Here is a 20,079-nt window from a genome sequence, read left to right on the forward strand (position 1 = left end):
GCTTTGCGGCTTCCATCTGTTCTCTCCGTGCCAAAGAGGAGGCAACTCGCTGGTTCCAGGAAAGATCTCAAAAGCAAAGTCTTCCATATCACGGTAGTGTTCCCCTCTGTCGCCTGCTGACTCTGACACACTACTTACGGTATGTCACTCTCTGACACTTTTCCTGAAACTCGTCCCCAGCCTCACGGAAACCCTGCACGTGCTTGCAGGTTTTGAAGGCACACAGACCTTTCTCCTCCGACGTTATTACCTGATCTTAGAAATTATTCTAACTTTCCTGTAGTAAGAGGTCAAACCTGAACTCGTGTACCTGTGGAAAGGCTCAAGGGTAGCAGCTATTTCATAAAGGCAATGAAACAACTGGGAGAACTCATAAATTAACCATTTGGGTACTCAGACACTAACAAGCAGGAGCTAATGGAGGCAATAGCAAAGACTAGGGATCTAATTATATCCATGGACGGGCCACTAAAGGAACCATTCACCTGCAAAGTTCTTGAGGATGAATCAGAAACTTTCTAAATGGTAAATGAAATAAAACAATCAAAATAAATTATCAGGAAGGACCTTATAGGAAGGAAGAAACTGATTTCAAAGTGGTTGAGAAAGGTTCTGTGAATATGCAGAGTTTATGATTAGGTGATTACAGCCACGAGGATGATTAGGGGACTTGAGCATCTCCCCTATGAAGAGAGACTGAGAGCCCTGAGGCTGTTTAATCTTGAGATGACTGAGAGGGAATTTCATCAATGTGTATAAATGTCTGAGGGGTTGGTGTCAAGTGGAGGGGGGCAAACTCTTTTTGGTGGTGCGCAGTAATAAGACAAGGAACAACAGGTTCAAACTTGAACATTGAAGATTTCACCTCAACATGAGAAGAAACTTCTTTACAGTGAGGGTGACATAGCTCTGGAACAGGCTACTCAGGGAGGTTATGGAGTCTCCTCTGGAGACTTTCCAAACCCACTTGGATGCATTTCTGTGTAGACTACCCTAAGTGATCCTGCTTTGGCAGTGGGGTTGGACATGATGATCTCTTGAGGTCCCTTCCAACCTCTAATATACTGTGATACTATGATTAGAGAGAGGATCAAACCTGATCAAAAGGGAGCCTAAGAAGAACAACTGTGGGGACCCAGAGGTAGGATAAGAGAGCAGAGGGACCTGGGTACAGCCTGTCAGTATAAGCCAGGATCTGTGCCAGAAAATGGATAAAATCCCAGGGTAAGACCCTCATCACTGACCCTGAGGAGGGACTGACACCATGGCTGCTCCTGCCCATCAAGCAGAGAGCTCCAGGAAATGCACACACAATGGATAGGAGATTCACCCAGTTCACACAGTTGCCTCCAAGACCAATCTAACTGTTACATAATGAAAAAATATGGAGGAGAAAACTCTATTTATAATATTATCAGGTATGTCGAATAAAACAAAGTAAATGCTGTTTGGGGTGAAAAAAGTTCACTGTCAAATTAATTTTGTGATCACTTTAAATTGGGTTGAACTGAAACTTGTTTTGCTTAGTGGGATTGAATGTGCTGAGCATGAGAGACTGGAGGGATGAGGTCTCAGGCTGCAAATTGTAACGGAACTTCACTTGAACTTTTGGTTAGTATAAATGGGGAAGTACTGGGAGTCTTGGAAAATGAGATCCCGGGTGTCTCCCAGAGAAAACAAGAGGATGATGAAATTAGATGAGAAAGATGTTATTCCATTTGTCATAGCCAAAGAGTGTGTCCTGAGCAAGCTGGTTGGAATAAGAGTCTGGGCATGTTCACATTTATGCTCAAACTGAAAGAAACCAACTCTGTCAGAACCTGTGATGTAAACTCTTCTTTATACTCAGGGTCTAAGGCTGGATCCAGTCACACTCAGATTTCTCTCTGTGAAGGAGTTCAGCAAATAGGGGGGTCCATTCTGACCCTTGTAATGTGGTTGGAGTGTCGTCCCATATTCTCCTTTAACAATTTTAAAGTTGGTATCTACAGCTGAAGCTCTCAGCAGAGTTGGAAAAGTCGGTACCCCCACCTCAGTGCTTTGTGGATGCCTCTGCACACCCATAACCCTTCCTAGGGGAAGGAAAACTTTCACCTGACTTGGATTGTCAAGCACTGTCAGGTCAGTGCTCAGAAGACCCACAAAGGCCGGCCAGCAATTCCCTCCTCCTCATGACTGTCCTGATTGTCTACTATAGGCCTCACCACCAAACTGAAGAAATGGACCTGCTCACCCTTATCTCAGCCAAGGGGCAACAGGAGAAGAAAAGCTTCCACCCTTTTGAGAACATTACAGAGCTTTCCCAGAAACATCATCTCCACAAAGAGCACTGTCTCTGCCCAAGGCCTTCAGCTGTTCTCTTCATTTTATTTTTACACACAAGGGGATCCCAGTTTCAAATGTTACACTTTGGATCTGCAGCACAACACAGTGTGAGAGTTCCAAATATTCAGTGCCACATGCCTGCTCTGGGTCTTCTCTTTTCTTCCCTTCTCTTTTCTTCCCTTCTCTTCTCTTCCCTTCCCTTCTCTTCCCTTCTCTTCCCTTCTCTTCCCTTCTCTTCCCTTCTCTTCCCTTCTCTTCCCTTCTCTTCCCTTCTCTTCCCTTCTCTTCCCTTCTCTTCCCTTCTCTTCCCTTCTCTTCCCTTCTCTTCCCTTCTCTTCCCTTCTCTTCCCTTCTCTTCCCTTCTCTTCCCTTCTCTTCCCTTCTCTTCCCTTCTCTTCCCTTCTCTTCCCTTCTCTTCCCTTCTCTTCCCTTCTCTTCCCTTCTCTTCTCTTCTCTTCTCTTCTCTTCTCTTCTCTTCTCTTCTCTTCTCTTCTCTTCTCTTCTCTTCTCTCTTTCTCATGACTTAAAATTTGAGTGAAATCAATGATGTAATTTTAAAATGCAGATTTACTCTGGAGTCCTGAACGTTTCCTCTCATAAGGCACTAAGCCTGTGCTGCTAGTGAAAGACTACTGAGCTGTTCCACAAAGAGTTTTCCTGGGTTGTCTGGTGCAGTGTCCTCTGCAGTGATAGGGTCATGAGGGAAACACAGCTCATCAGCAGAGCCATCACCCATGGCACAGTTGTGTCATGGCAGGCTGGGCAGGCTGGGCTTTGGGAACTTGAACGAGTGGATTTGTTCTCAAAATCCTGCTCTTGGGGTGGATATTTCCTTGGTGGTGACTGTGACAAGTCGTCCTCCAGACAGCACACTTAGAAGGGGGAATTCCAGGTAGGTTTGTGGGTCTTTTTTTGTTATCAGGCATCTCACACTTAAATGTGTCTGAGCAACAACAAATATCACAGGACTTTGTAGATCATTATCAATTAATGAAAGAAAATCAGAAAGCTTCTCCATGCCCCATAGGGTACAGTGCCTTAAGCTCACTGTAAATGTTTTATTCATTTTTGCAGCAAAACCACAAATAGTGCTTTTAATCCTCTACATCATTATCCTCCAAAACATGGAACGTTTATTTTAACTTCATGTTACCAAAACCAATCAACCAAAAACAACAACAAAAAGTAGCATGCATTACTCAAAGCCCACTCCTTAGCAGCACAACCTGTAAAGTCCTGCTCAGACAGGAGAAGTTTGCCAATGTCAGCCCTTTCTAATATAATCACCTTCTGCCTGTTGTTAAGGAATTACTTGGCATGCACCACTGAACTCTGCTGAATATTTCTCTGCCTGGGATTGACCAGACCACAGCATAATAAGACATTATACAGAATACTAAGACTCCTGCCCTTAGGACAAAATACACAAATAAGTGATGTATGAAAGAATTTACATTAGAAAACAGTAGCACTCTTGCAATCATGCCTCAACTCTTGGTCTAAGCAGCATGCAATACAGTCCTCATCCTCCATCCCTGTCACAATTACAAAATATCTACATTAACAAAGTAATTCTTAAGAGGAGAGGGGTTTGCTCTCTCCCAGAGAAGACTTTTCCCTCTCTTGTAGTATTTTGGGGTGTGTGGTCTCTTCGTTCTTTTTCCCAGCTAGGGCGTTTGCCGGTGAGGACAGACAAGCTTGTTTTGCTTCGCATTTACTGATGGGTGACCCAAGGGTTTTGATCAGAACTGACATTTAGCTCAGCTCCCCTGTTTGAGGAACAAGCTGCTTCCACAGGTCTGGGACCCGTGTCTTCAGAGAGGGGAGCCTACAAGGAAGAAAGAGATCACATTGTCATTTGGGCGTGGAAAGTAAGCAGGCATCAATAGCAGGCATGAACAGGGAAAATCGAAAGGCAGAAACCACCCTTCACGTTTTCAGGTGACAAGAGCCCCAAATAAATCCCGTTTCTCATAAACAGAAAATGTTTCGTGATGGCCGGCTTAAAAACTAGTTGGAGAACAGAGGAGCTGAGCCACAGTCTTGAGGCAGACGCCTGTTTGCCCCTATGAGACCGTGTCAACCCTCCCCTCCCCCTGTGTCTCTGGATCTTTCTGCACCAACGGCACGACCGAGAATCCAGGTACCAGGGAAAAACACTGCACCCAGCCAGGTCCCTATACGTCTTCCCGTTGCCTCGCCCCCCTCCAGTTCCTCACCTGTGCATTCAAGTCGCCTCCTTCTCCGAGGTTGGATGCCTCTTGAGAGCACACCGAGCTCCGCTGAAGGGCTGCGCCAGAGGGAATCCCAGCAGGAAAGCAGGGCAAGAGTGGACCGAGGAAGTGAAAGTCGCTGCTCAGGGTGCCCGTGGCCAAGCACACGTCGTAGACAAGGCTGCGGGGAAGGGAGCCTGCGTCGCTCTCGGCGACAGCCGTCGGGAAGGTGGGCAAGGGCTCGTCGGGTTTGCTCCTGACCCGCCGCAGCTTCATGAGCAGGGCGGCCAGGCCGGTGGCCAGGCAGAGCGCGGAGACGCAGGCCAGGCAGGCGATGAGGTAGAGAGTGAGCGTGTCGTCGGGCTCGGCGGGCGGCGCGTCCTGGCTGAGGCGCACATGGGCGTCGGAGAAGTCGTGGAGCAGGGCGATGGCGAGGGTGGCGCTGGCCGAGCGCGGCGGCTGGCCGCGGTCTCGCACGAGCACGACGAGCCTGTGTCGGGGCGCGTCGCGCTCGGCCACGGCCCGCGCCGTGCGCAGCTCGCCGCTGTGCAGCCCGAGGCGGAAGAGCCCCGGCTCCGTGGCCTTGGCCAGCTCGTAGGACAGCCAGGCGTTCTGCCCCGCGTCCGCGTCCACCGCCACCACCTTGGCCACCAGGTAGCCTGCCGGCGCCCAGCGCGGCACCAGCTCGCCCGCGCCCGCGCCGCTCTCGGCACCAGGGTGCAGCACCACCGGCGCGTTGTCGTTCTCGTCGCGCACCAGCACGCGCAGCAGCGCCCGCGCGCTCAGCGCCGGCGACCCGCCGTCGGCCGCGCTCACCCACACCTCCAAGGCGCGCACCCGCTCGTAGTCCAGCGAGCGCACCACGTACACGTCGCCGCTCTCCGAGCTCACCGACACCGCCGCCTGCTCCTGGCCCTCCTCACGCACCAGCGCGTACTGCACGCGGGCGTTGCTGCCCGCGTCCGCGTCGCTGGCCTGCACGCTGCCGATGCGCACCATGGGGCTGTTGTTCTCCGTCACCCACATGCTGTACAGCTCCTGGCTGAAGGCGGGGGCGTTGTCGTTCACGTCCGACACCTGCACCCACAGGCTCTCCCGAGAGCTCAGGCGCCGTGGGCCCCAGTCCGTCGCTCGGATGCTGATGTTATACTCTGCCGTCGTCTCCCTGTCCAGCGCCGCATTGGTTCTCAGCTCGTAGAAACTGCCGAAGGTGGGGGTGAGAGTGAAGGGCAAGTCCCCTTCGATGGTGCACTCCGTCCTGCCGTTGTCACCAGAGTCCCTGTCGTGTACGTTGAAGAGGGCCACCAGTGTGCGTGGCGGAGCATCCTCGGGAATGGAGGCAGTGTGTGAGGTCAGCTGTATCTCTGGGGCGTTATCGTTTACATCCACGATCTCCACAAGCACTTTGCACTGTGTGAACAACCCTCCACCGTCAGTGGCTTTCACAACCATCTCATATTTTTTTGTTTCTTCGAAATCCAGTCTTCCTTTCACCCGAATCTCCCCTGTGTCAGGGTTCAGCTCAAAGATATGCTGAGAGCCCTCCAATGTCCGGCTGAAGGTGTACTGCACTTTTCCATAGGAGCCGTCGTCGGGATCTGTGGCTGTGACTCTGACCACCAGGTGCCCAGAGGGGCTGTTCTCAGCGAGGCGCACTTCGTAGACCTCCCGGCTGAAGACTGGCATGTTGTCATTGGCATCCAGCACCACGATCGCTATCAAAGTGGTGCCTGATCTGGGTGGCGAGCCCCCCGTCGCTGGCAGTGAGGAGCAAACTGATCTTTGGCTGCTCTTCACGGTCCAGATGCTGATCTAAGACGAGCTCTGGGTATTTTATTCCATCTTTCCCTGCTCCGAGAGCGAGGGAGAAATAGGAATTAGAGCTGAGACTGTAGTTCTGCAAACTATTGGTGCCCACGTCCTTGTCCCAGGCGCTTTCCATAAGGAATCTGAATCCAGGAGGTGTCGTTTCTGGAATGTCTAAAACCATCTCCTTCTCCGGGAACACTGGGGAGTTGTCATTCACGTCAAGAACTTCCACCTCCCCTTGGATGAGCTGCAACGGGTTGTCAAGGAAGACCGTAAAGAAGAGCGTGCAAGTCTCGCTCTGAGGACAGATCGCCTCTCGGTCCAGAGACTCCTTGGACGTCAGCACTCCGGTGCTCGGGTTAAGGCGGAAAAGCTGCTGGTTCCCCTCGGACACAACGCGCGCCTTGCGAGCTGCCAGCTGGCTCGGCGTAAGCCCCAGGTCCTGGGCAATATTGCCCACAAAGGAGTCCCTCTCCATCTCCTCCGGCAGAGAGTAGCGGAGGCTTTCGGCCCCGCTTTGCCACACGCAAACGCACAGAAGGAACAAGCTCACTTGCCTGAGGCTGCCTCCGCTCCGTCTCCCGTTCCATGCCATTCCTCCCCACAAAAGCCAGACAGCGTCCTCCCGGCTTGCCGGCACTTGGATTCAGCGCCCCAGGCGGAGCAGTGTTTGTCAGAAATGGCTTCTGCAATCCCCCGATCAGCCCGGCTGCGTTCCCCTCTGCCGTTGCCGAACAGCTCTGTCGGCTGTTCTTGCGCGCCGGTGCCGGCGAGGCGGGGCGGGCAGAGGAAGCTGCCAGTCTGTGGTCAACACCGCCACCCAGCGTCGGCAGAGGGAATGGTTCCTCTGCTGCATGTTTGCTCTGCTGCCGCGGGCTTTCCTGTTTCCTATCCGAGCAGAAGAGGACCCAACAGTCTGGTGCCAGGGAAAAATCCCAAAAGCAAAGTGTTCATCATCACACGGGAATTGTAGTGGTGTTTCTAGGATACATCACCCTATTTGGATTATTATTTTTTTTTGTTGTTGTTCACAAAAATGTGTTACACATCATTCAAATGAAGCAGACTAAACACTTTACATTAAACCATAAATTTTCTAAAGGGTAAGGGGAAAACGAAGCTAATACTGGGTTGTTGGAAAAGGTCTGTCTGGAAAGAACAAAGTAATTAAGAGATATTTAGCAAGGTTCTAAGAATCAGTTAAGCTTATTATGAGGTTTTAAGAAACAAGATTAAAGTCAGTCAAGAGTAGACCTAAAAAGAGCAACCACAGCTGGAAGAAGAGAGTTAAGGGTCTTAACCAGAACCTCCTGATGTAAGACAATGAATGATAATCATTCTTAACAATGAGTGGAATCAAAGAAACAATCAAAATAGTGATCAGAAAGGACCTGACAGGAAAGAGCAAACTGATTTTGAGATGTTTGATAGAGTTTTCATAACATGCAGTGCTTATGATTATGTGATTAAAAACAGAATAAAACTTGGTCTGCAGTGAGAAACAATAGTGGGGAAATGGAGGTGGAAGGGGAGAGCAAGAATCCATCCTGTCAGTGTGAACCAGGTTCCATTTCAGATACTAGATAAAATACTCCCATGGTCAGACAGTTATCACTGACGCTGGAGACTGACTGACACCACAACTGCACCTGTAAGAGCTGTCAGAGAGCTCCAGGAAATGCATACAGATATGCTTAATAAATCAAATGAGAGACTTAAGGGGGGTAGAAATAGTTTAATTGTAGATTATTAGAGTGAATTTTATGATTGCTTTAAATTAGGTTGAATTGAATCTTGTTTTGCTTAGCTCAGTGGGAGTTATTGTGCTTAGCATGAGAGACTGGAAAGATGAGGCCTTAGGCTGCAAACTGTAACTGAACTTGACTTGAAACCTTGTTAGGTCTAAATGGGGAAGTACTGTGAGTCTTCATCAACAGTACTATAAACAGGACCAAACTCAGGTTCCTTCCAAATAAGATGGGAGGATGATGAAGTAGGTAAAATCTGAAAGATGCTTCTCCAGTCATTGTAGACTAAGAACATCTACTAAACAAGCTGGTTGTATGAGATGTCTGTGCAGGTTGCATGGACAGGTACATGAACTATTAATGTAAAGGACTGTGAGACATTAAAGGCACAGGGAAACAGGTGAGGGTGTGTTCTCACAGAAGAGATGGGCCCAGTACAGGTTGAAGTAAAGTAACTCTGTGGAATGTTTCCAGGGTCTGAACTTCTCATTGAGAGCTAACACAGGATCCAGTCACAACTAGACTCCTCTTTGAGGAGATGTTTAAAGAGCACAAGGATCCAGTCTGAACCTTGCAATTTATCAGAAGTGTCTTCTTGGACTCTCCCACAACATTCTTACATTTGACATCAACCGCTGGAGATGCTGGGAGAGTTGCAAATATCACTCTTCCCATCTCACTGCTTTGTAGAGATCTTTCAACACTCCAGAGGTACAAGAAACCCAGTGGTCAGAAGACTTACAGAAGACTGACAGCAATTCCCTTCTCCCTGTGACTGTCCTGATTGTCCACTATAAACCTCATCTCCAATCTGAAGGAATGGACCTGCTCACCCTCACCTCAGACAAGGGGTATCAGGAAAAAAACCTCCTACTCTTTTGAGAATGTTCACAGAGCATCCCGAGAAACAACATTGCTACAAAGACCTCTGTCTCCATGCAAGGCCTTCAGGTGTTCTCTTTATTTCACTTTTTCACACACAAGGGGATTCCAGTTTCCAATGTTACACTTTGGAACTGCCACAGAACACAGCATGAAGGTTTCCCAATACTTGTGTTACATGCCTGTGTTCAAACAATCCACTATTACACATATGGTGCCAGTTCTTCTGAAGAGGAACAGGCAAGACAAAGCTCAGACAGTTCACAGAGCAGAGAGGGAAAGAACAAATAGGAGAAGGCAAATGCTCTGGCAGACCCACAAATTCATACTGACAAAACTTTCCACTTCCATCAAGAAGCAACTGACTTCAGGAATGACATATAGACCAAAATTAAATGCCCTTTCCCAAATTAACCTCAACGCTATTTTCAGACAAAGTCCTTTCAAGTGACTTCTGGAGATTCCTTACAATTCACCCAAGGACAATGACCATGTTTTCACAGCTCTGTACAGTTCCATCCTACAACCAGGCAATTCCACTGTGTCAAGCAAATGTGGCAGAAGCTCAGTTTGGCTGAACAGGGAAAAAGTCGTGGAGCACAAGAGGAAAAGAAATTGTACAATCTCTGGAAGCAAGGTCAGGTCTTGCAGGAAGGTGGTGGAGCTGGATTTCATGGTCTTTTTAAAGTCATTAGGAAGAAGAAGTCTATAGAAAGTCTGAAGAAAGAGGAAGTCTAAAGACTGCTACTTCTTGAGGATGGTCAAGAAATGGAGGCATTCAGTCTTTTTTTTCATCATTCTTTAAATAATACTAATTGACCTTGGGCTGTCCTCTGCACTGAGTCAGAGCACTACTCTCCACTTGTGGACTGTGAAAATGTACAGGACCATCTGTATTGCCTGAATGTCCATGAGTCTGTGGGGCCTGCTGAGTTTCATCCTGGTGTATGGAATGTGACAGCGTATGTAACAGCAGAACCTTCACCATCATCTACAAAAGATCTGGGAAGTCTGGGGAGGTCCCTCCTGACTGGAAAATAGCCAAAGTTCTCCTCATTTAAAACAAGCACATGAGAGAAGGCCCAGGAAACTACAGTCCTGTTAGCCTTACCTCACATCCTGAAAACATTAAGACGACCACCATGCTGGAAACTACTGAAAGGAAAAGTCCTGTTTAACTTATTTGATATCTGTCCAGTGGGTTAAAGGAAAGTTGTGTATGTTGATTTTTTGGATTTTCATAAGGCTTTTGATACTGTCCCTCACAGCATCCTTCTGAACATGATATCCAACTATGAGATGACCAGATTCATGGCTTGATCATTGAAGTACTGTCTGAAATGGAGGTCTTCAGGGTTGTAGTGAATGGGGCTACACCTGTTTGGCAACTAGTGTCTGGCATTGTTTCACAGGGCTCATTCTATGGCCAGTTAGGTTTCATACATAATAATCTGGATGCAGCAGTTGAGTGCACCATTATCAACTTTGCTGATGATACCAAAGAATCACAGTATCACAGTATTGCTAAGGTTGGAAGAGACCTTGAGGATCATTGAGTCCAACTAGTCACCACAGACCTCATGACTAGACCATGGCACCAAGTGCCACATCCAATCTCCTCTTGAACACCTCGAGGGATGGTGACTCCTCCACCTCCCCAGGCAGCCCATTCCAATGACAAACGACTCTCTCGGTGAAGAACTTTCTCCTCACCTCGAGCCTAAATTTCCCCTGGCACAGCTTGACACTGTCCCCCCTTGTTCTGGTGCTGATTGCCTGGGAGAAGAGACCAACCCCTTCCTGGCTACAACCACCCTTCAGGTAGTTGTAGAGGGCAATGAGCCTCCTCTTCTCCAGGCTAAACAATCCCAGCTCCCTCAGCCTCTCCTCACAGGGTTTGTACTCAAGGCCTCTCCCCAGCCTTGTTGCCCTTCTCTGGACACGTTCAAGTGTTTCGATGTCCTTCCTAAACTGAGGGGCCCAGAACTGGACACAGTACTCAAGGTGCAGCCTAACCAATGCAGAGTACAGGGGCACAATGACTTCCCTGTTCCTGCTGGCCACACTATTCCTAATGCAGGCCAGGATGCCATTGGCCTTCTTGGCCACCTGGGCACACTGTTGGCTCATGTTTAGGCAGCTGTCAATCAGCACCCCCAGGTCCCTTGGCAGCTCTCCAGCCACTCTGACCCCAGTCTGTAGCTCTGCATGGAGTTGCCGTGGCCAAAGTGCAGCACCTGTCACTTAGACTTGTTAAATGCCATTCCATTGGATTCTGCCCATCTGTCCAGTCAGTCAAGGTCGCTCTGCAGAGCCTTTCTACCCTCTAACTGACTAACATCTGCTCCTCACTTGGTGTCATCTGCAAATTTGCTGATGACTGACTCAATCCCCTCATCCAGATCATCAATGAAGATGTTAAAGAGGATGGGCTCCGCCCATCCAGCCAGTTCCTAACCCAGCACAGAGTGCTGCGGTCTAAGTCACGAGCTGACAGCTTAGCCAGCAGTTTGCTGTGGGGGATGGTGTCAAAGGCCTTGCTGAAGTCCAGGTAGACCACAACCACAGGCCTCCCCACATCCACCAGACAGGTCACCTGATCACAGAAGGAGATCAGGTTGGAGAGGCAGGACCTGCCCTTTCTAAATCCATGTTAGCTGGACCCGAGCCCTTGGCCATCCTTCAGGTGTGCAGTTATTGCCGCCAGGATAATCTGCTCCATCATTTTCCCTGGCACTGAGGTCAGGCTGACTGGCCTGGAGTTTCCAGGTTCCTCCATCCAACCCTTCTTGTGGATGGGGACTACATTGGCCAGTTTCCATTCATCTGGGATGTCACTGGTGAGCCAGGACTGGAGTAAAATGATGGAGAGCGGCTTGGCCAGCTCATCTGCCAGCTCTCTCAGCACCCTAGGATGGATCCCAGCCAGTCCCATGGACTTGTGAGTGTCCAAGTGGCTCAGCAGGTCCCGAACCAATTCATCATTGATTTCCGGGGCATTACACTGCTCCCTGACTCTGTCACCCAGCTCAGGAGGCCACTCGTCCTGAACTCCTGTCTTGTTAAAAATTGAGGCAAAGAAGGTGTTCAGGACCTCAGCCTTTTCCTCGTCTTCAGTCACCGTGTTCCCCTCCAGGTCCAATAAGGAGTGGAGGTTCTTCTTGCCCTTCCTTTTAGTGTTAATGTATTTGTAAAAATGCTTTTTATTATCTTTCACAGAGGTGGCCAGCTTCAGTTCCAGCTGGGCTTTTGCCTCTCTAATTTTTTTCCTACATAATCTAACAGCTTCCTTAAACAAATCTCGAGAAGCCTTCCCCTCCTTCCAAAGGTGATACAGCCTCTTTTTTCCCCTTAAATCCTCCAGGAGCTGCTTGCTCATCCAGGCTGGTCGCCTTCCCCGCTGGCTCATCTTTCAGCACATGGGAACTGCCAGTTCCTGTGCCTTCAAGAGCTCCTGTTTGAAGTAGGCCCAACCAGCCTGGACCCCTCGGTTCTTGAGGGTTGCTACCCAGGGAATTTTACAAATAAGTTACTTAAACAAGCTGAAGTTTGCCCTCCAGAAATCCAAGGTGAAGGTTCGGTTGGTGCTCCTCCCTATCTCCCTGCATATTGAAAACTTCACTATCTTGTGGTCACTGCACCCGAGGCAGCCTCCCACAATCACATCTCCGATCACAAGTGGGAAGTACTGTTGATTCCTTAAAGGAAAAGAGGCCTTGCAAAGGCATCTCAGTAGCTCAGAGCACTGAAGAATCATCAATGACATGAAAAGTAAAACGCCCAAATGCTGGCTCTGCACCTGGGATGGAGTAACACTGGGCACTGGTCTCAACATGGAGAGAAGAGGCTTGAAAGCATCCTTGAAGAAATGAATCTGGAGGTGCTGATTGTGAGCAGGCCCAAGACTTGGTGCAGGCCCAAGAGCTCAGTGGTAAGCTCTTGGTAGCAAAGAGGGCAAATGACATGCTGGTGAACATCAAATGGAACCTAACCAGCCCGTCAAAAGTGATGATTATCCTGCTGGATTTGACACTCTTGTGGCTTCACCTTGAGTACTGTGTGCAGTTCTGCACGACAATTTAAAAAGGATGTGAAGGTCCCAGAATGCTTTCAGAGGAGCGCAACAAATCTGGTGAGAGGGCTGGAAGCAAGGTCCCAGGAGGAGCAGCTAAGGATTTAAGTTTGCCCTGTTTGTAGAAAAGGAGGCTGAGAGATGACCTCACTGCTCACTAACATCTTGATCTGTTTATGCATATGAAGAAAATAGTTTTTAGTTTGTTAAGCTAAACAAGCTTTGCATGGTTTCAGGTGTCCAGCATCCAGAGTGAGCTGGGGAATGAACCACAGCAGTGGTTATTGTACCTTGTAGGAATTTCAAGGCAGGTTTATGGAACTGACTGGAATTCTTCCCCTGGTTCACAACGTCTCAGTCCTGGTGCCCTCATAGAGAGGCTGAAGGCAGCATCAGCTTGTCTCAGAAATGCCTTCTGAGCCTCAATCAAGCTTCTGAGAGTGGTCTAGGTCCGGTTTGCACTTGCAAAAAATCCACACAAAGGAATGGAATTGTTCCCAAAATCCTGCTCTTATGGTGGATATTTCCTCATCAGTTTCTGTGAGGAGTGATCTTCAAGACAGAACACACCCAAGGTAGATCCAAGCAGGTTTATTGGTTTCAGTCATCAAGTGCTTGACTTACAAATGTGTGAGCAACAGCAAATATCACAGGATTGATTGATCATTGCTGAGTCATGAAAGGCAAACAGAAAGCCTCTTGATGTCCTATACTCTGTGGTACCTTACATTCCTTGCAAACATTTTAGTCTATTTTAGTGCAAAATCTTAACACAAAAAGATCTTGAAATGTCCATTTCTACCTCACATTACAAAACAAGAAAAGCCCATGTTGCTCAAAGTCCATTCTTGGTCAAAGAGGCCAAATTTCAGCTGTTTCTAATGTAATAATCTTCTGCCTGTTATTAAGGGATTACTTTGCAAACACCACTGGAATTCTGCTGAAAATCTCTTTGCCTGGGATTGACCAGATGGCAGAAGTTGTTAAAGAGCCCTCTGCTAAAGACAAAATACACAGAAAAAGTGATGTAGGAAAAAGCTACCTGGAATATTACAGAAATACAGTCTTGATGTAATCAGCATGCAAGACAGTCCTCATCCTCCATCCATGTCACAGGTACACAACAGCTACACAAATAAAGCACTGCTCAAGAGGAGAGGGGTTTATGTGTCTCTCAGAGAAGACTTTTACCTCACTGGTGTTTTTTATTGTGGGTGTTTGGTCTCTTTGTTGTGTTTTCCCAGTGTGACATTAGCCTGAGAAGACAATCTTGTCTTTCTCTGTACTTATTGATGGGTGAGCCAAGGGTTTTGGTCAGAGCTGACATTCAGCTCTACCCTAGCATTTGCAGGACAAATTTCTTCAGCAAGTGTGGGACCATTGCCTTCAGAGAGGGGAGCTCTGCCCTGCAAAGGAGAGACAGAAGAGTCTATCATTTGGTGTGGTGGATAATCAGGCATCAGAATGAAACTTAGAGGGCATCTCTGACACCCCTGTGTGTGTGACATCAGTCTACTCTACCCATAGCCAACCACAAGGTTAGACCAGGTGCTGGGTTTCTGACCTGATTGGGGGAAATCTAAAACCAGAAACTGTCCTCCACTGCAGACATCCCAAACACACTGCTGCAAAACCTTTATGAGTCGCAGAGGGGAATTTATGATTGTAAGAGCCCTCAAGCAAAACCTCTTTCTGACAGATAGCAAATGCTTCTTCATTATGGATCATGATGGATTGTGGGGTGACCATATGATACTGTTTGTGGGTCTTCATCTCCATATATGTTCATCAACTGGACCCATTTGAACTGCCAAGTAGATCCCTGGATATTACTAAAACCGAGGGAAGAGGAGGCATTAATTTAATGACCATTTCCTCATGCTCTGTGTACAGCTAGAGGGTAATGATGGTCTCAGACATGACTCTGTATGACCTCATCACTGCTGGAAATAGAATTCCTAGTATGGTCCAGGATCACCTGGCTGGGTCAGGAAAGGAAGGGGATGGTGCCAGTGTCACCAATACTGCTTACAGAAGACAAACATCTTAAGGAATTTAATGGGAGACAGACTCATCTCTGTAGCCTGCAGCATTTTATCAGCCTAACTTCAGTGCTGCCACTATTGCCGTGGGTTGTCCTTGGCAGGAGCACACAGTCTTCTAACAGTGGTGCAGGTACACCTTCAGTGATGTGGCACCACTTTGCACCCCTGTACAACCCAGTCCTAGTTGATACAGAATAGGACCACTACATTGCCAGCGCTGCTGCCTCCAGAATGAGGTCTGTCAAGGAGAGGTTTAATTCTTGCTATGGATCCCTATGAGCTATATGCAGTGTGTGCAGAGAGTCCACTAAGGTGGCTCACACATTGATAAAGGCATTTATAATTTCCTCAAGTTTGTGGTGAAAGCAAAATATTGATCTAAGGTGAATACTGAGGACACTGAGCTGTATACAGAGTGTCAGGGTTCCTAAACACGTGGAGAGCAGCTGAGTTGAGTCCCACCTTCCAGGCAATTGCCCTCAAGCTGTTCTGAGAACCTTCTCTAACCTCCCCTCCTGGCACCAGTTTCACAAGAAGCGAGGTTGTTCTAGGTCTGGATACTTAAGAACTCAGTATATGGACAAGATAGTGTCTCCCACATCCATAACCCTCAATAACATCTCAGATTTCAGTGGACTCTTTTTATGGTGAGACAAAAAAATCAGGACATAAAACAGGATGCAGATGGGAGAGCTTCTAGTCCACCTGCTTCACCAAACCGACAGCATCGACAGTACTAGTGCAAGGGGGGAAACACCACCACCGCTCGACCCCTCCCCGCTCCCTGCTCGCCACGGGCCGCTCCTGTCCCTCACCTGTGCAGCCGAGTCCCTTCCTTCACCGAGGTTGGACGCCTCTTGAGAGCACATGGAGCTCCGCTGTAGGGCCGCTCCGGGGGGCATCCCAGCGGGGAAGCAGGGCAAGAGCGGACCGAGGAAGTGAAAGTCGCTGCTCAGGGTGCCAGTGGCCAAGCACACGTCGTAGACAAGGCTGCGGGGAAGGGAGCCTGCGTCGCTCTCGGCGACAGCCGTCGGGAAGGTGGGCAAGGGCTCGGCCTGTCTCTGTCTGTCCCGCCGCAGCTTCATGAGCAGGGCGGCCAGGCCGGTGGCCAGGCAGAGCGCGGAGACGCAGGCCAGGCAGGCGATGAGGTAAAGAGTGAGCATGTCGTCGGGCTCGGCGGGCGGCGCGTCCTGGCTGAGGCGCACATGGGCGTCGGAGAAGTCGTGGAGCAGGGCGATGGCGAGGGTGGCGCTGGCCGAGCGCGGCGGCTGGCCGCGGTCTCGCACGAGCACGACGAGCCTGTGTCGGGGCGCGTCGCGCTCGGCCACGGCCCGCGCCGTGCGCAGCTCGCCGCTGTGCAGCCCGAGGCGGAAGAGCCCCGGCTCCGTGGCCTTGGCCAGCTCGTAGGACAGCCAGGCGTTCTGCCCCGCGTCCGCGTCCACCGCCACCACCTTGGCCACCAGGTAGCCTGCCGGCGCCCAGCGCGGCACCAGCTCGCCCGCGCCCGCGCCGCTCTCGGCACCAGGGTGCAGCACCACCGGCGCGTTGTCGTTCTCGTCGCGCACCAGCACGCGCAGCAGCGCCCGCGCGCTCAGCGCCGGCGACCCGCCGTCGGCCGCGCTCACCCACACCTCCAAGGCGCGCACCCGCTCGTAGTCCAGCGAGCGCACCACGTACACGTCGCCGCTCTCCGAGCTCACCGACACCGCCGCCTGCTCCTGGCCCTCCTCACGCACCAGCGCGTACTGCACGCGGGCGTTGCTGCCCGCGTCCGCGTCGCTGGCCTGCACGCTGCCGATGCGCACCATGGGGCTGTTGTTCTCCGTCACCCACATGCTGTACAGCTCCTGGCTGAAGGCGGGGGCGTTGTCATTCACGTCCGTCACCTGCACCCACAGGCTCTCCCGAGAGCTCAGGCGCCGCGGGCCCCAGTCGGTCGCTCGGATGCTGATGTTATACTCTGCCGCCGTCTCCCTGTCCAGCGCCATGCTGGTTCTCAGCTCGTAGTAATTATCGAAGGTGGAGGTGAGAGTGAAGGGCAAATCCCCTTCGATAGTGCACTCTATTCTGCCATTGTCGCCAGCGTCTCTGTCCCGCACACTGAAAAGTGCCACCAGTGTGCGTGGCGGAGCGTCTTCGGGAATGGAGGCAGTGTGTGAGGTCAGCTGTATCTCCGGGACATTGTCGTTCACGTCCATGACTTCCACCTGCACTTTACAGTGAGAGAACAGTTCTCCACCATCTGTGGCTCTTACCATTATCTCATAGTTTTTCGTTTTCTCAAAGTCCAGGTTGCCCGCCACTCGAATCTCTCCCGTATCAGGGTTCAGATCAAAGAGCTGCTGGGACCCTTCTGATGTCTCACTGAAGGCGTACTGCACTTTCCCGTAGGACCCGTCGTCAGCATCGGTGGCCTCGACTCTCACCACCAGCTGTCCCGGGGGGCTGTTCTCAGATACACGCACCTCGTATACTTCTCGGCTAAACATGGGAATGTTGTCATTGGCATCCAGCACCACGATTCGGACCTGAGCGGTTGCTGACCTCGGTGGAGAGCCCCCGTCAGTGGCTGTCAGGAGTAGATTAGTCTCCGCCTGTTCTTCGTGGTCCAGCTGGCGCTCTAAGATGAGCTCTGGGTATTTTGCTCCATCGTTCCCTGATTTCACAGCAAGGGAGAAATATGAATGGGAGTCGAGGCTGTAATTCTGCAAACTGTTACTGCCTTCATCCTTATCATGTGCTCTTTCCAGAGGGAAACGAAACCCAGGAGGTGTCGTTTCAAGAATCTTTAAAACCATCTCATTCCTTGGGAACACTGGGGAGTTGTCGTTCACGTCAAGAACCTCCACCTCCCCTCGGATCAGCTGCAATGGGTTATCAAAGAGCACCTTAAAGAAGAGCGTGCAGGTCTCGCTCTGAGGACAGATCTCCTCTCGGTCCAGAGACTCCTTAGCCGTCAGCACTCCGGTGCTCGGGTTGAGGCGGAAAAGCTGCTGGTTCCCCTCGGACACAACGCGCGCCTTGCGAGCTGCCAGCTGGCTCGGCGTAAGCCCCAGGTCCTGGGCAATATTGCCCACAAAGGAGTCCCTCTCCATTTCCTCCGCCAGAGAATAGCGGAGGCTTTCGGCCCCGCTCTGCCACACGCAAACGCACAGAAGGAACAAGATCACTTGCCTGAGGCTGCCTCCGCTCCTTCTCCCGTTCCACGCCATTGGTCTCCACAGAAGCTAGACAGCGTCCTCCCGGCTTGCCGGCATTTGCAAGCAGTGTTTCAGGCAAAGCCGTGTTTGTTAGGAATGGAGGAGAAGGACTTCTTCAAGCCCCCGATCAGCCCGGCTGCGTTCCCCTCTGCCGTTCCCGAGCAGCTCTGTCGGCTGTTTTTTGTGTGCCGGTGCTGCCGAGGCGGGGCGGGCAGAGGAAGCTGCCGGTCCGTGGTCAACACCGCCACCCAGCGTCGTCAGCGGGAATGGTTCCTCTGTTTCTGGACGGCGCTGCTGCCTTCGGCTGCGCTGCTTCTGACTGCTTTCTCCTTGCTAAAGCGGAGCCAAAAGACTGGTGCCTAGAAAAAATGCCAAAAGCGTTCCCCGTCACCCGAGATCATCATCACTTCACAATGACAGTGCTGTTTCTTGCATACATCGCCCTAATAAGTCTTCACCATCACCAGAACATTTCCACCACTAGAGAGTGGTAATGCTATTTCTAGGAAAAAACGATGCCCAGTTAAACGGGTTTTATGTCCTGAATTGAGAGGAGTGTCCTCCCCTTCTCAGAGTTCAAACCTTAACCGCTTTACCTCTTCTGGACACACAGCCAACTGCTATATCATACAAAAGGTAACTTAACGAGGTAATTAATTAAAACCTGAGATATTACAAACACTAATGTTCAGGAACAAGCATGGAGAATAGGAAAGAGCCAAGATCTATCGACACCGATTAATGGGCCATTAAAGAAACCATTGAAGTGTAAAATCCTAGAAGTTCAAACCGAAACTTCGTAAAGGACAAGAGTAAATTCAGTCTTGGATGACCAGAAAGGGTCTGATTAGAAAGAGCAAAGTAATTACGAGGTATTTAGCGAGGATCTAGGATTAGGTAAGGCTTATTATGAAATTTTTAGACGCAAGATTAAAGTCAGTCACGAGTGGACCTAAGAGGAAGAACGGCGAGGACAGGAGAGGTGACAGGGGTGAACGAAACAACGAACTTGCTAACACGAACCAGGGGCTGTGAACGGTGATCATAGGAGACACCAGTGTTAGGCACCCATCACCCGTAATGAGAATCAATTTAGATTACAACTGCTTCTGCCGAGCTGCTTCACAATGGACCACAGAAGCATTCAAGACCACTCTACCTCTTAGAAAACAAAAAAGGGAACAATACAGCTCCTTTTAAAATATCATCAAGTCTGCTGGCTACATGAAAGAGGAGACTGTTGGGAATAAAAATAAAGCATGCAATATTAGAATAAGTTTTGTGACAGCTTTACATTAATTTGAATGGAAAGTTGTTTTGCTTAGCTCAGCGTGAGTGACTGCTTTGCATGACAGACTGAAGAGGGGAGACCTCAGGACACAAATTGTAATTGAATTTTAATCTAACATTTTCTTAGTTAAAAATGGACACTTACTGGAAATCTTGCACAACACCTCTACAAACTGGGCCAAAACTCTCATTCAAGGAAAAGACCTCTAAAGAGAGAAAATATTCCATGTGAAGCCCTCAGAAGAGAGATGAGTCCCAGGTATCTGCCAAATAATGCGGAGGGTGAGAAAATTACATGAGTAAATAAAATGCAAAAGATGCTTCTCCAGTCATCCTGGATGAAGAACATCCAATAAACAAGCTGATTGTACAAGAAGTCCATACATGTTGGGCTTCATGTTGGGACAGGCATGTTGGGCTACATGTTGGGACAGGCATGTGAACACCTTGTGCAAGAGATTGTGAGGCCCTAAGGGCACTGGGAAACAAGTAAGG

The 20,079-nt window shown here is 49.8% G+C and overlaps 1 protein-coding gene and 1 pseudogene across 1 annotated transcript; both read right to left on the reverse strand.

The window, feature by feature from the left end:
* Nucleotides 1-2,750: 2,750 nt before the first annotated feature.
* Nucleotides 2,751-7,082, reverse strand: LOC137455092 (protocadherin beta-16-like; annotated as a pseudogene).
* Nucleotides 7,083-13,463: 6,381 nt separating this feature from the next.
* On the reverse strand, nucleotides 13,464-18,467 carry LOC137455091 (protocadherin beta-15-like). The gene is made up of 2 exons (XM_068165634.1): nucleotides 15,910-18,467; nucleotides 13,464-14,455 (listed from the first exon to the last, which is right to left on the reverse strand). The coding sequence occupies exons 1-2, from the start codon at nucleotides 18,304-18,306 to the stop codon at nucleotides 14,336-14,338; spliced, it is 2,517 nt and encodes an 838-aa protein (XP_068021735.1). The 5' UTR covers nucleotides 18,307-18,467; the 3' UTR covers nucleotides 13,464-14,335.
* Between the last annotated feature and the right edge of the window lie 1,612 nt (nucleotides 18,468-20,079).

The sequence above is a fragment of the Melanerpes formicivorus genome, unplaced genomic scaffold, assembly GCF_026170545.1.
Source record: "Melanerpes formicivorus ecotype bairdi unplaced genomic scaffold, bMelFor1.0.p_v2 SCAF_91, whole genome shotgun sequence".
NCBI lineage: Eukaryota > Metazoa > Chordata > Aves > Piciformes > Picidae > Melanerpes > Melanerpes formicivorus.